General features: G+C 46.3%; 2 protein-coding genes across 3 annotated transcripts in view; one reads left to right on the top strand and one right to left on the bottom strand.

The window, feature by feature from the left end:
- Positions 1-15,149, top strand: part of LOC130298278 (uncharacterized) — a 91,228-nt gene that overhangs the window by 57,069 nt on the left and 19,010 nt on the right. The window contains 3 exon segments of the mRNA XM_056551208.1: positions 10,471-10,550; positions 13,856-13,957; positions 14,382-14,561. Coding sequence (XP_056407183.1) covers positions 10,471-10,550; positions 13,856-13,957; positions 14,382-14,561 — 362 coding nt within the window.
- LOC130298257 (zinc finger protein 436-like) lies at positions 438-12,001 on the bottom strand. 2 transcript variants are annotated; one of them, XM_056551183.1, is made up of 7 exons: positions 11,980-12,001; positions 10,161-10,308; positions 9,335-9,514; positions 7,113-7,239; positions 6,965-7,029; positions 6,414-6,798; positions 438-2,998 (listed from the first exon to the last, which is right to left on the bottom strand). In XM_056551183.1, the coding sequence occupies exons 2-7, from the start codon at positions 10,236-10,238 to the stop codon at positions 1,893-1,895; spliced, it is 1,941 nt and encodes a 646-aa protein (XP_056407158.1). In that variant the 5' UTR covers positions 10,239-10,308; positions 11,980-12,001; the 3' UTR covers positions 438-1,892. The 2 variants fall into 2 exon arrangements, with proteins under 2 accessions (XP_056407158.1, XP_056407159.1); XM_056551184.1 differs by having other exon boundaries at positions 439-2,998; positions 6,426-6,798.

The raw sequence follows: 15,149 nt of genomic DNA, 5'->3' as shown, positions 1-15,149 counted from the left end.
GATTTAAGAACCTTTTTCCTTCCAATCCACGACATATATGGGAATTTACGAGCGTGTAACTGGGTCTTCAATCCGTGTAATAATGGCGCAAAGTGTGAAGTAAAGAGATCTTGTACCAGATGTGATCAGATCTCTAGGGATTTTATACCCCGGGGAGGACAAAGAAAAGGAAAAGAATTACACCGATGTTTACTGAACCCGGGGGACGCTGACATATTGACGACTTCTCATATAGAAAAATGGATTTTATGATCTGAGACCGAAAATAGACGTCAAGACGGGAAACGCTGGTCTAGGGTTTGTGATAAATAAAAGTATCTGCAGCGTCTTATGTTCAGAAGAGACGATCTTCAAGGGAGACGCGCGGATCTTGTCTGATGCCTTGAATTAAAGTCTCTATAATCATAATGAGAAGGGGGCGGGGACAACACTGACGCGTTACATTCCCTATATACAACGTCAGGGACAATATTACATTTATTATAAGTCCAGTGTGCGGAGATGGATATAAGAATAATAAATCATATAAGAAAGAAAACTTTTATTACCAATTGGGAACAAGTTTGGAGATGCAGTATATGATATATGTATAAATGTCAGATATCCTATGTACATGGTTAACCCCTTAAGGACTCAGACAATTTTATTTTTACGTTTTCGTTTTTTCCTCCTCGCCTTCAAAAAATCATAACTCTTATATTTTCATCCACAGACTAGTATGAGGCTTGTTTTTTGTGCGATCAGTTGTCCGTTGTAATGACATCACTCACTTTACAATACAATGTATGGCGCAACCAAAAGATTACTATTTGTGTGGGAAAATTGAAAAGAACACAGCAATTTTGCAAATTTTGGAAGGTTTCGTTTTCACGCTGTACAATTTACGGTAAAAATGACGTGTTCTTTATTCTTTGGGTCAATACGATTAAAATGATACCCATGGTTATATACTTTTCTATTACTGTTGCGCTTAAAAAAACCAGCAAACTTCTTAACCAAATTAGTACGTTTAAAATCCGCCTATTTTGAAGACCTATAACTTTTTCATTTTTCCGTATAAGTGGCGGTATGTGGTCTAATTTTTTGCACCGTGATCTGAACTTTTTATTGATACCATATTTGCTTATATAAGACTTAATACTTTTTTATAATTTTTTTTTAAATAAAATGTTATAAAATAAAGCAGCAATTTGACTATTTTTTTTTTACGTTCACCGTATGGTATCATTAACATTTTATTTTAATAGTTCAGATATTTACGCACGCGGCGATACCAAATATGTATATAAATTATTTATCTATTTTACTTTTTGGGGGTGAAAAAGGGAAAATGGGACAACTTACATTTTTATTGGGGGAGGGGTTTTCACATTTTTTTTTTTTACTTTTTTTACTTTTATTTTTACACTTTAAATAGTCCCCATAGGGGACTATTCATAGCAATCATAGGATTGCTAATACTGTTCAGTGCTATGCATAGGGCATTGCACTGATCAGTGTTATCGGTGATCTTCTTGTATTGTCTGCTCAATCGCAGACCAGAGCAGAAGACCCATGGAAGGCAGTGGAGACAGGTCAGGGGACCTTCGTCTGCCATTCTGAATGATCAGATCGCCGCAGCAGCGCTGCGGATAATCCGATCATCCATTTTAGTGACCGCATTCTGAGGGGTTAATGGAGAACATCCGCGCAATCGCGGATGTTGGCAATTACTGGCGGGTCCCTGGCTGCTATCAGCAGCCGGGACCAGCCGCGCATGAACGTCCTACATTTACGTTGCGGTTATGTATAGGACGTAAATGTACGTCCTGGTGCATTAAGTACCACCTCACCAGGACGTACATTTATGTCCTGCGTTGTTAAGGGGTTAATATATAGATGTGTTATCTGCATCATTTACAGCTCTGAATTGGCTTCTTTACTGTGTGAATTCTTTGATGCTGAAGAAAAGCTGATTTCCGAGTAAAACATTTCCCACATTCTAAACACGAAAATGGCTTCTCCCCTGTGTGAGTTCTTTGATGTCTAAGAAGACCTGATGTGTCAGTAAAACACTTTCTACATTCTGAACATGAAAATGGTTTCTCCCCTGTGTGAGTTCTTTGATGTACAGCAAGATTTGCTTTAATAGTAAAACATTTCTCACATTCTGAACATGAAAATGGCTTCTCCCCTGTGTGAGTTCTCTGATGTTGAACAAGATATGTTTTCCCAGGAAAACATTTTCCACATTCTGAGCATGAAAATGAGTTCTCCCCCGTGTGAGTTATTTGATGTCTAAGAAGACTTGTTTGCTGAGTAAAACATTTTCCACATTCTGAGCATGAAAATGGCTTCTCTCCTGTGTGAGTTCTTTGATGTTGAACAAGATTTGTTTTCCCAGGAAAACATTTTCCACATTCTGAACATGAATATGACTTCTCCCCTGTGTGAGTTCTTTTATGTTGAACAAGATTTTTTTTCCCAGGAAAACATTTTCCACATTCTGAACATGAATATGGCTTCTCCCCTGTGTGAGTTCTTTTATGTTGAACAAGCTGTGATTTCTTAGTAAAACATTTCCCACATTCTGAGCATGAAAATGGCTTCTCTCTTGTGTGAGTTCTTTTATGTTGAACAAGCTGCGATTTCTGAGTAAAACATTTCCCACATTCTGAGCATGAAAATGGTTTCTCTCCTGTGTGAGTTCTTTTATGTCTAACAAGACTTGATTTCCCAGTAAAACATTTCCCACATTCTGAGCATGAATATGGTTTCTCTCCTGTGTGATCTCTTTGATGTCCATCATTCCTTCTGTGACCTTTATTTTGCTGAACATCCTGTGATGACTGAGAAGACAGGACCTGTATATAAGGATGAGATGACAGATCTTGGCTGTGAAGGGCTGAGGGTGTATCTGGGATAATGGAATGTTCTTCATATGTATCTTGTGTGATATCATCATCTGCTTTATAATCTGAAGATATAAGATTCTCCTCTGATCTCCTGGTACAAGAATCTGCAGAGAATAACACAGATTTTATTTTTCAGTATTAACCCCTTAACAACCCAGGACATTTAAGATTTTGTGTTTTTTTCCTCCTCTCCTTATAGCCATAACTCTTATATTTCCATCTACACTGGGTTTTAGAGCTTGTTTTTTTGTGGGACCGATCTTACATTGTATTACCTGTGCATTAAATATAAGTCAGGTCCATACAATCACTGCGATATCTAATTTGCATAGTTTCCGTTACGTTTTACCACTTTTTAAAAACAAATACAACAAAAAAGGATAGGGCATAAGATGTTTGATCACGGGGGTCCTGCAACTGGGACCCTCCATGATCTCCAGGCAGAAAGTTTGTTTTCAGAATGCTTGGTTTGGGTGGCAGTGGTTGTGATTATGATTCATGTCTATGGGAGCGGGCGTGACATGGCGTCGCGAGGGGGCGTGGCATGAGCTCACATCTCGGGCCACCCAATCCCAGCGTTCTAAACATACTGTTTCGAATGCCTGGTGCTTCACGCAGATCGCAGGGGGTCCCAGCGGCAGGACCCCCACAATCAGACATCTTATCCCCTTATAAGATGGGGATAAGATGTCTGTGGGCGGAGTAACACTTTAAACTTGAACAGGTAACGCCTCCTGAGCCACCACGGATAGGGTAGGACCCTAGACTGAGCTGGAAAGAATTCCCTGACTGGAGCAGAGGGACCCCCCACACTACCCACCAGAAAAGGAAGAAAGGAAGGAGAAAGACAGAAGAGGAAAGGGTTAAAAGGAGGAGCCAAGAGTGCGGAGGACAGAAAAGAGGTGAAAGCCGAGGGAGAACCACCCCGGCCCCCCCATACCTTATGGAACTTATCAGGGCACTTTCTTATTCAAGGTGAGTGTTTTTTAGATAAATATTCCCAAAATGTAATCTTCAGTTGTTTTCTGAAGATTTGAAGTCTTCAGACGAGTTCACACGTTTCCAAGGTTACCTCTTTTTTTGGGCAATTTGCGCAACTATGGGAAAAGAATAATTTTAAAGCAATTTTGGAAAATGATGGCAAAAATGCAATGTATGAACACAGCCTTAAAGGGGTATTCCAGGAATTGTTTTTTTCCTATGCTACAGGGGCTGTAAAGTTAGTGTAGTCCATAATACAGTGTCTGTACCTGTGTGTGACGGTTTTCTCACAATTCTTCTGTGATTTTCACCACATTTATTTTTAACAGCATACAAAATGACTGTTGTCTCGGATTTTTCCCAGGTTGCAATGCGGCCGAGACCTGACATCACTAGTCAGCTGATGACAGGGAGCCTGTCTGCTTCAATGGGTGGAGGGATCGCAAAAAATGAAAATTGGCTGCATCTTTATGAGGTCAAAATAATAAAAAATACAAAAATAAACTATAGCGAAAACCAGGTCAAACACACAGCCAGGGTCAGAAACCAAAGCTGGTACTCAGGAATAGCCGGTCAGGACACCCAAAAGTCAGAACCAGGATTGGGAACCAGAGTGGATGTCAGCCAGGCCAGGGTCATACATGGAATCACAATCAGGAACAACATTAATGCGCTTGGAGATCAGACTGCCTCTGCCCTTGCGTGGTCTTTGAACTGTTGCTGTTAAATAGCCAGGACCCAGCAGGGAAGAGAATGGCTGATTGAAAGGTAGCCAGGGAAATAAAGAGGTGCTCATTAATATCAGCTAAGATTTTGTTGTCTGAGAAACCAGAAGTGGAGCAAAGGCAAGACAAGAGCCCTCACAGTACCCACCTCTAAACAAACCCTCCACATAGGGGAGCAACAGATTTGTGAAGGGATTAAGCATGAAAGGCACGAAGAAGGGCAGGAGAACGTACATCTGTAGCTGGAACCCAGGACCGTTCCTCTGGCCCATAGCCTTTCCAGTGGATTAGATACTGGAGGCCGCCCCTGGACATATGGGAGTCAAGGATACTGCAGACCTCATAATTCGACCCCGGCAAGGTGTAGTCAGGTGTAGTGATTGCATCGGATCATTTAAATGTGCGGAATGTCCGTCCATGATTTCTGGGTGTTCATTCTGCACATTTTCAGCCATTTGAACCCGGCCTTAGTGTTCTTAGTGCCAAGAAGAAAGGAGACACATAATAAAATGGGGAGAAGAAGAAGAGAGCCCACCTAGCCTGTCCTAGAGATAAACATTTGGCCGCAGGGAGGTAAATGAAGTGTTTGTGCTCCATAAGAATTAGAATAGGTCCGGTAGTACCCACAGACAAGTGCGGCCACTCCTTGAGGGACAAATGATGGCCACTGAGGAACGTTTCCTGGTAATAAAGCTATAAGGATAAAATGGTCTCTCTGGGGTAGGAAGGTGAGACACCTATTCTGTCTCAGACGCATCGTATGAATGGGAAAGCTGGGTTGTGGTGACCCAGGATGGGAGCTGTGGTGACGGCAGCTTTCAGGGTGGAAAACGTTTGTGACCTTCGTGGAATTCACATTTCTCCAGTTTGTAATACAGAACAATCTCTCACAACGTAGCAATGCAGCTAAAGATTACAGCGCCGGAACTCTGCATATACTAAACGGATGTGAGTAAGTGACCCCTCTTTGTAAAGCTGTTTACCCCACTATAACCCCGTATATTGGCTTTAGTGTGGAGAACAAGGGGTCAGATTCTCTATAAGTTACTTTGGATAAGGGGCCTCAACTCACCAATCCCAGGGGCCTCAACTCACCAATCCCAGGGGCCTCAACTCACCAATCCCAGGGGCCTCAACTCACCAATCCCAGGGGCCTCAACTCACCAATCCCAGGGGCCTCAACTCACCAATCCCAGGGGCCCCAACTCACCAATCCCAGGGGCCCCAACTCACCAATCCCAGGGGCCCCAACTCACCAATCCCAGGGGCCCCAACTCACCAATCCCAGGGGCCTCAACTCACCAATCCGAGGGGCCCCAACTCACCAATCCCAGGGGCCCCAACTCACCAATCCCAGGGGCCCCAACTCACCAATCCCAGGGGCCTCAACTCACCAATCCCAGGGGCCCCAACTCACCAATCCCAGGGGCCTCAACTCACCAATCCCAGGGGCCTCAACTAGATTTTGGATGAACCCCTGGGACAGTCCATCTGTAACATCCTCCTCTATGGCTTGGTTCTCTGCCACATCTATCTATCTAATCTCTCCTGCTCTGGACAGTTGCTGACATGGACAGAGGTGGCAGCGGAGAGCAGTGTGGTCAAACTGGAAATTACTACACAACTTCCCCTGGAGCATACAGCAGCTGATTAGTACTGGAAGGATAACTATTTATAAATAGAAGTAATTTACAATTCTAACTTATAACTTAGCACCAGTTGATTAAAAAATAGTTTTTCATCGGAGTACCCCTTTAAAAAAATGCCGTATTACATTCGGTGACAGAGCAGAATCTGTGACGTTACTATTCACCTGGGTGATTACCTGTAGGAATGTCCTCCTTATACTGCTCATCACTGCTCATATCTGTCTCTTCTTCTTTTTCCCTTAAGTCTGTAGTATTACTATAGATCAGATTTTTCCTTGTAGGAATGTCCTCCATATACTGCTCATCACCGCTCACATCTGTCTCTTCTTCCTCCTTTATGTCTGTAGCATTAATATAGATCAGATCTTTCTCTGTAGGAATGTCCTCCTTATACTGCTCCTCATCGCTCACATATGTTTCTTCTTCTTCTTTCTTTATGTCTGTAGCATTAATATAGATCAGATCTTTCTCTGTAGGAATGTTCTCCTTATACTGCTTATCACCGTTCACATCTGTCTCTGGAGCATTAATATTGTTCCGATCTTCTCCCTGATTCATAAGATGTGGAAGAAATATAGTAAAAGTCATCAGACAGTAGGAGAAGTCACGTGGGATGTTATAGATGAGCAGGAGATGAGGAGTCATGGAGGGTGAGGGGACCGACCACAAGAGCTTCACAGCCCTTCTACAGATCATAGGGAATATCTCCATCTACCTGATCATCCTGTGGAAGAAGAGGACGGGGACACCTCTCTGGTGCTGTTCTCTTACTGGATCTGACTGTAGGGAACACATACAGAGACTGAATTCATTCTTTACATACAAATAATGAGAGGACGTGTGTATATAGTCATGTCTATTACCTGGTGATGTGAGGGGCTGCTGATCCTCCATCATGACCTGATCCTTGTACTGATCCTTGTGTCCTTCTACATACTCCCACTCCTCCATGGAGAAATAGACCGCCACGTCCTGACACCTTATAGGAACCTGACACATAATGATACAGTCATCACCCCGACCCCTCCAGTGGTGTTACTGTATAATGTCCCAGCATTCCCAGCAGTGTCACCTCTCCAGTCATCACCAGACCCCTCCATTACTGTATAATGTCCCAGCAGTGTCACCTCTCCAGTCATCAGACCCCTCCATTACTGTATAATGTCCCAGCATTCCCAGCAGTGTCACCTCTCCAGTCATCCCCAGACCCCTCCATTACTGTATAATGTCCCAGCAGTGTCACCTCTCCAGTCATCACCAGACCCCTCCATTACTGTATAATGTCCCAGCAGTGTCACCTCTCCAGTCATCACCAGACCCCTCCATTACTGTATAATGTCCCAGCAGTGTCACCTCTCCAGTCATCACCAGACCCCTCCATTACTGTATAATGTCCCAGCATTCCCAGCAGTGTCACCTCTCCAGTCATCACCAGACCCCTCCATTACTGTATAATGTCCCAGCAGTGTCACCTCTCCAGTCATCACCAGACCCCTCCATTACTGTATAATGTCCCTGCAGTGTCACCTCTCCAGTCATCACCAGACCCCTCCATTACTGTATAATGTCCCAGCAGTGTCACCTCTCCAGTCATCACCAGACCCCTCCATTACTGTATAATGTCCCAGCAGTGTCACCTCTCCAGTCATCACCAGACCCCTCCATTACTGTATAATGTCCCAGCATTCCCAGCAGTGTCACCTCTCCAGTCATCACCAGACCCCTCCATTACTGTATAATGTCCCAGCAGTGTCACCTCTCCAGTCATCACCAGACCCCTCCATTACTGTATAATGTCCCAGCAGTGTCACCTCTCCAGTCATCACCAGACCCCTCCATTACTGTATAATGTCCCAGCAGTGTCACCTCTCCAGTCATCACCAGACCCTCCATTACTGTATAATGTCCCAGCAGTGTCACCTCTCCAGTCATCACCAGACCCCTCCATTACTGTATAATGTCCCAGCAGTGTCACCTCTCCAGTCATCACCAGACCCCTCCATTACTGTATAATGTCCCAGCAGTGTCACCTCTCCAGTCATCACTAGACCCCTCCATTACTGTATAATGTCCCAGCAGTGTCACCTCTCCAGTCATCACCAGACCTCTCCATTACTGTATAATGTCCCAGCAGTGTCACCTCTCCAGTCATCACCAGACCCCTCCATTACTGTATAATGTCCCAGCAGTGTCACCTCTCCAGTCATCACCAGACCCCTCCATTATTGTATAATGTCCCAGCAGTGTCACCTCTCCAGTCATCACCAGACCCCTCCATTACTGTATAATGTCCCAGCAGTGTCACCTCTCCAGTCATCACCAGACCCCTCCATTACTGTATAAATGTCCCAGCATTCCCAGCAGTGTCACCTCTCCAGTCATCACCAGACCCCTCCATTACTGTATAATGTCCCAGCAGTGTCACCTCTCCAGTCATCACCAGACCCCTCCATTACTGTATAATGTCCCAGCAGTGTCACCTCTCCAGTCATCACCAGACCCCTCCATTACTGTATAATGTCCCAGCAGTGTCACCTCTCCAGTCATCACCAGACCCCTCCATTACTGTATAATGTCCCAGCAGTGTCACCTCTCCAGTCATCACCAGACCCCTCCATTACTGTATAATGTCCCAGCAGTGTCACCTCTCCAGTCATCACCAGACCCCTCCATTACTGTTTAATGTCCCAGCAGTGTCACCTCTCCAGTCATCACCAGACCCCTCCATTACTGTATAATGTCCCAGCAGTGTCACCTCTCCAGTCATCACCAGACCCCTCCATTACTGTTTAATGTCCCAGCAGGGTCACCTCTCCAGTCTTCACCAGACCCCTCCATTACTGTATAATGTCCCAGCAGTGTCACCTCTCCAGTCATCACCAGACACCTCCATTACTGTATAATGTCCCAGCAGTGTCACCTCTCCAGTCATCACCAGACCCCTCCATTACTGTATAATGTCCCAGCAGGGTCACCTCTCCAGTCATCACCAGACCCCTCCACTACTGTATAATGTCCCAGCAGTGTCACCTCTCCAGTCATCACCAGACCCCTCCATTACTGTATAATGTCCCAGCAGGGTCACCTCTGCAGTCAGCAGCTCCATCATCTTGTTGATCAGTTCTAGGATCTTCTGTTCATCCATTTCCTCATGTATCAGGGAGTGAGGTGGGGGCCCCAGGATTGGACTCAGGGTTCTTCCCCATCCTTCACACACAGGGGCCCGACAGCGCCCACTAGAGGACTTCTTCACTACTGTGTAATCCTGTGTATGGAGAGATACATTAATATCACTACATACATTCCCAGAATCCCTCACCTCTCCAGTCATATCCATCTGTTATTACATAGATAAGAATGAGGTCATGTGACATCACTCCCAGAATCCCTCACCTCTCCAGTCATATCCATCTGTTATTACATAGATAAGAATGTGGTCATGTGACATCACTCCCAGAATCCCTCACCTCTCCAGTCATATCCATCTGTTATTACATAGATAAGAATGAGGTCATGTGACATCACTCCCAGAATCCCTCACCTCTCCAGTCATATCCATCTGTTATTACATAGATAAGAATGAGGTCATGTGACATCACTCCCAGAATCCCTCACCTCTCCAGTCATATCCATCTGTTATTACATAGATAAGAATGAGGTCATGTGACATCACTCCCAGAATCCCTCACCTCTCCAGTCATATCCATCTGTTATTACATAGATAAGAATGAGGTCATGTGACATCACTCCCAGAATCCCTCACCTCTCCAGTCATATCCATCTGTTATTACATAGATAAGAATGAGGTCATGTGACATCACTCCCAGAATCCCTCACCTCTCCAGTCATATCCATCTGTTATTACATAGATAAGAATGAGGTCATGTGACATCACTCCCAGAATCCCTCACCTCTCCAGTAAGCCGGAAGAGTATCTGTATGGTGAGGTTTATGATCCTGTCGGCCATCTTGTTCCTGTCTCTCTCCATGGTTGATGGGTCATCCAAGAGAATTCTCTTATATAGAAGATATCAGCAGAGGATCCTGGATTGGAGAAACCTGAAGGGAAGAAGAGGAGACGATGATAAACCGCACCAGATTCTATGGAGAAATAAAATCCATTTCCTGGAGATAATCTGGGGAAACATCTGAGGAGACATTATAGTCACAATGATTTCGGATGAGTTCTCCTCTATGATGACGTCCTCGGAAATTTTCCAGAAAATCTTTCAGAATCTTTGGCGGCAAAGAATCAAATACAGAAGAACAAACACCGAGAACACGAAAAGAAAGACAAGAAGGTAAACGAAAAGAAGAGAGAAGGAAAAGGGAGGATAGAGGGTGAAGGGAAACAAGGGGGGGGAGGAGCATAAGGCGGGAATGGACGACCAATCACATGACCCAGCAATATAGCAGAGAACACGCTGGAGGACACAACAGGACGGCGACTCCACAGGATCCTGGAATCACATCCACGGGGGCCACGTCTGGTAGAATCTATCATGAGACTCATGGATGGCGACTAATCTATCACCTTGGACACCAGAGCCGGAGGAGATGGGAAGATTTATAGGATGTGGGAGATGAAGGGTTAATGTATCATTTTACTATATTTTATCTATAGATCAATGTCTGTCCCCTCCCCCAGAGAGAGGAGAAGATGTCTGGGGGCGGAGTCACCTTTATAGGGGTTCATTGTGTCATGTCACAGCCACACCCCCTCGTGATGTCACAGCCACACCTCCTCGTGATGTCACAGCCACACCCCCTCGTGATGTCACAGCCACACCCCCTCGTGATGTCACAGCCACACCCCTTGTGATGTCACAGCCACACCCCCTCGTGATGTCACAGCCACACCCCCTCGTGATGTCACAGCCACAACCCCTCATTATGTCACAGCCACACCCCCTTGTGATGTCACAGCCACACCCCCTCGTGATGTCACAGTCACACACCCTCCTGATGTCACAGCCACACCCCCGTGTGATGTCACAGCCACACCCCCTCGTGATGTCACAGCCACACCCCTTGTGACGTCACAGCCACACCCCCTCGTGATGTCACAGCCACACACCCTCGTGATGTCACAGCCACACCCCTCGTGATGTCACAGCCACACTCCCTCGTGATGTCACAGCCACGCCCCCTCGCGACATCACAGCCACACCCCCTCCATTCATGTCTATGGGAGGGGGCGTGTCGGCAGAGCCTGGATCCACAGAGGAGTCGGCCCAGTTCTCCATAAACCTCCTTCTACAAGATGGCGGCGGCCGGGGAGACATGTGGACACCGCGGGGAGAGAACCAGAAGGAGAAGAAGAACCTGACATATTAGAGGTAAAGACATAACAGGAATAGGGCCACAAGGACAGGAGGGCGGGGCTTCTAGCTGGGGGCCAACTGGGCGGAGATATAGGAAATGAGTAAAGATGGCGGAATAACACAAACAGCAGCAGAAACAAGACAATATATTAACCCTTCTCTCACCAGGAGCAAAGATAAAATAATATTAAAGTAAAAAACACAAAAATACATAAAAATAATCCCCAAAGGAGAAATCCCAGGATGAGGGGATCGGCCTCTATATAGGGGAGGGGGGCGATTAACCCTTGTAAGGTTTTATTGTCAGTACAATGTATGGGTCATACCAGTGTGCGGGGGGAGGAATATACCATCTGTGCTGCTGGAGGGACGTCAGAGAATCCTGACAGGGAGAGAACACACATACCTGTATCTGTAGAGGAGCCGTGTACTTACAGGACCTGCGATGATGTCACCGTCATGTGATCAGTCACGTGGAGGAGGAGGAGTCACATGATCAGGGGCTGCTGCTCTAGGCTCATCTGCTCAGAGTATGCAGGACTCTGCTGTCACATGACCATTATCACAGGTCCTTCAACTACAATCTCCTCTCCAATACTGCTCAACCCCGCCCACTCCTGTCACATGATCCACCCCACAGGTCCTTCAGCCACAGTCACATCTATACTGCTAAACTCCCCCCCCCCCCCCAATGGGTACTGGTCACATGATTGTGACATCATCCCAGCATGTAGCAGATACAGAACAGGTCCTGTTGGGGCAGTCACTGCCGTTGTGTGTGGAGATCTCTCAGAGCAGCAGCCCCTGATCATGTGACTCCTCCTCCTCCCTGTGACTGATCACATGACGGTGACATCATCGCAGGTCCTGTAAGCACACGGCTCCTCTACAGATACAGGTATGTGTGTGCGGTCACCATCAGATCAGGATTATTGGGGATGTTTAATATTTACCCTTAAAGGACTAGTGCAGTGTAAAATACCATAAGTTATAGATTGCAGATGCCTGACAGCTGGGATCCCCCGCTATCTCCTGTATGGGGGCCCAGCAGTTTGCAGGAAGCAGGCGATCTGACCCCCACAGGAAGCAGCTGCCAAAGCTCCCTCTTCATGTATTTCTATGGGATACATGGAGGGGGCGTTTTGGCCACCACTCTGTGCAGGGGTTGGCTCGCCCTCTTTCTGCGGACTGTCAGGGCCTCGTACAAGAGATCGCAGGGGGTCCCAGCAGTCAGACCCCCGCGATCTATAATTTGTCCCCTATCCGTTGGTTATTTTTTTACTACAGAACTCCTTTAAGAACATGCAGTACATTTACGCCCTGTGCCCCATATGGGATTTAGAGCTTAGGAGCTATAAGAAGCCAGAACTCACCGCTAATGATTAACCCATTAAAGGGGTACTCTGCTGCCCTAGTGTTCCGAACGATTGGAGCGAGGGTTGTGCTTGCATAGCCACGCCCCTTGTTCCGTTACACCCTCTCAATGCAGGTCTATGGAAGGGGCGTGTTTGTATAGTGAAGGGCTGCAGGTCACCTCCCTGCTCAATCTGTCATCTGGTTAATGTCTTTCCGGGGTACTAGCCATTTCTTCCATACAGCAATCTAAGATGGCCGCCGCTGTGGTCCCGGTGGCTGCTTCTACCTCCTTCCTTACGGCCGCACAGCCTGCACACGAGGCACAGCGGTAACATATGGTCTCTCCTCAGGATTCTCCCATCTCTGCTCGGGGCTCCTCTTTTCCATCCCCTTTCTTACCACAAACAACGTGTTCCAGATGAAAAGGATCCATAATGTGGGCACTCCCGACATAAAGATGTCTTTACACCCCCTAAGGGGGAGGCACAATGGTTTGTTTGCAGTGGGATACATACAATGAAGGAATATCAGGTCTAGATGTCCTCAGTCCACTATGAGAGAAGGTGAGATGAGGTAAAGCCGCTCACAATAAGCGTATACGTATGCATACAGACACTTTGTCCACCATTTCCCTCTTCTCACCACTCGTGGCTTCTGGTATTTCCTGGATAACATGGACGGTGGATTCCTGTCTCCATATTCTACCCATCCCCCATGACTCCACCACAGACTATGATGGATCCCCGACTAGGTTTACAGCCTCCATTATTGTGACTATAATGTCTCCTCAGATGTTTCCCCAGATTATCTCCAGGAAATGAATTTTATTTCTCCATAGAATCTGGTGCGGTTTATCATCGTCTCCTCTTCTTCCCTTCAGGTTTCTCCAATCCAGGATCCTCTGCTGAAATCTACTATATAAGAGAATTCTCCTGGATGACCCATCAACCATGGAGAGAGACAGGAATAAGATGGCCGACAGGATCATAAACCTCACCCTACAGATACTCTTCCGTCTTACTGGAGAGGTGAGGGATTCTGGGAGTGATGTCACATGACGTCATTCTTATCTGTGTAATAACAGATGGATATGACTGGAGAGGTGAGGGATTCTGGGAGTGATGTCACATGACCTCATTCTTATCTATGTAATAACAGATGGAAATGACTGGAGAGGTGAGGGATTCTGGGAGTGATGTCACATGACCTCATTCTTATCTATGTAATAACAGATGGATATGACTGGAGAGGTGAGGGATTCTGGGAGTGATGTCACATGACCTCATTCTTATCTATGTAATAACAGATGGCTATGACTGGAGAGGTGAGGGATTCTGGGATTGATGTCACATGACCTCATTCTTATCTATGTAATAACAGATGGATATGACTGGAGAGGTGAGGGATTCTGGGAATGTATGTAGTGATATTAATGTGTCTCTCCATACACAGGATTACACAGTAGTGAAGAAGTCCTCTAGTGGGCGCTGTCGGGCCCCTGTGTGTGAAGGATGGGGAAGAACCCTGAGCCCAATCCCGGGGCCCCCACCTCACTCCCTGATACATGAGGAAATGGATGAACAGAAGATCCGAGAACTCATCAACAAGATGATGGTGCTGCTGACTGGAGAGGTGACACTGCTGGGACATTATACAGTAATGGAGGGGTCTGGTGATGACTGGAGAGGTGACACTGCTGGGAATGCTGGGACATTATACAGTAATGGAGGGGTCTGGTGATGACTGGAGAGGTGACACTGCTGGGACATTATACAGTAATGGAGGGGTCTGGTGATGACTGGAGAGGTGACACTGCTGGGAATGCTGGGACATTATACAGTAATGGAGGGGTCTGGTGATGACTGGAGAGGTGACACTGCTGGGACATTATACAGTAATGGAGGGGTCTGGTGATGACTGGAGAGGTGACACTGCTGGGACATTATATAGTAATGGAGGGGTCTGGTGATGACTGGAGAGGTGACACTGCTGGGACATTATACAGTAATGGAGGGGTCTGGTGATGACTGGAGAGGTGACACTGCTGGGACATTATACAGTAATGGAGGGGTCTGGTGATGACTGGAGAGGTGACCCTGCTGGGACATTATACAGTAATGGAGGGGTCTGGTGATGACTGGAGAGGTGACACTGCTGGGACATTATACAGTAATGGAGGGGTCTGGTGATGACTGGAGAGGTGACACTGCTGGGACATTA

The sequence above is a fragment of the Hyla sarda genome, assembly GCF_029499605.1.
Source record: "Hyla sarda isolate aHylSar1 chromosome 1 unlocalized genomic scaffold, aHylSar1.hap1 SUPER_1_unloc_7, whole genome shotgun sequence".
In the NCBI taxonomy this organism is placed as follows: Eukaryota; Metazoa; Chordata; class Amphibia; order Anura; family Hylidae; genus Hyla; species Hyla sarda.
The sequence above is the reverse complement of the archived record's forward strand: the minus strand, read 5'-3'. Positions and strand labels throughout refer to the sequence as shown.

Coding starts and splice junctions, on each gene's coding strand:
- LOC130298257 (XM_056551183.1), bottom strand. CDS start 10,238: ATGGAGAGAGACAGGAACAAGATGGCCGACAGGATCATAAACCTCACC. Junction 9,515..10,160: donor TCTTCCGGCTTACTGGAGAG/GTGAGGGATTCT, acceptor CTCCATACACAG/GATTACACAGTAGTGAAGAA. Junction 7,030..7,112: donor GCAGCCCCTCACATCACCAG/GTAATAGACATG, acceptor TGTTCCCTACAG/TCAGATCCAGTAAGAGAACA.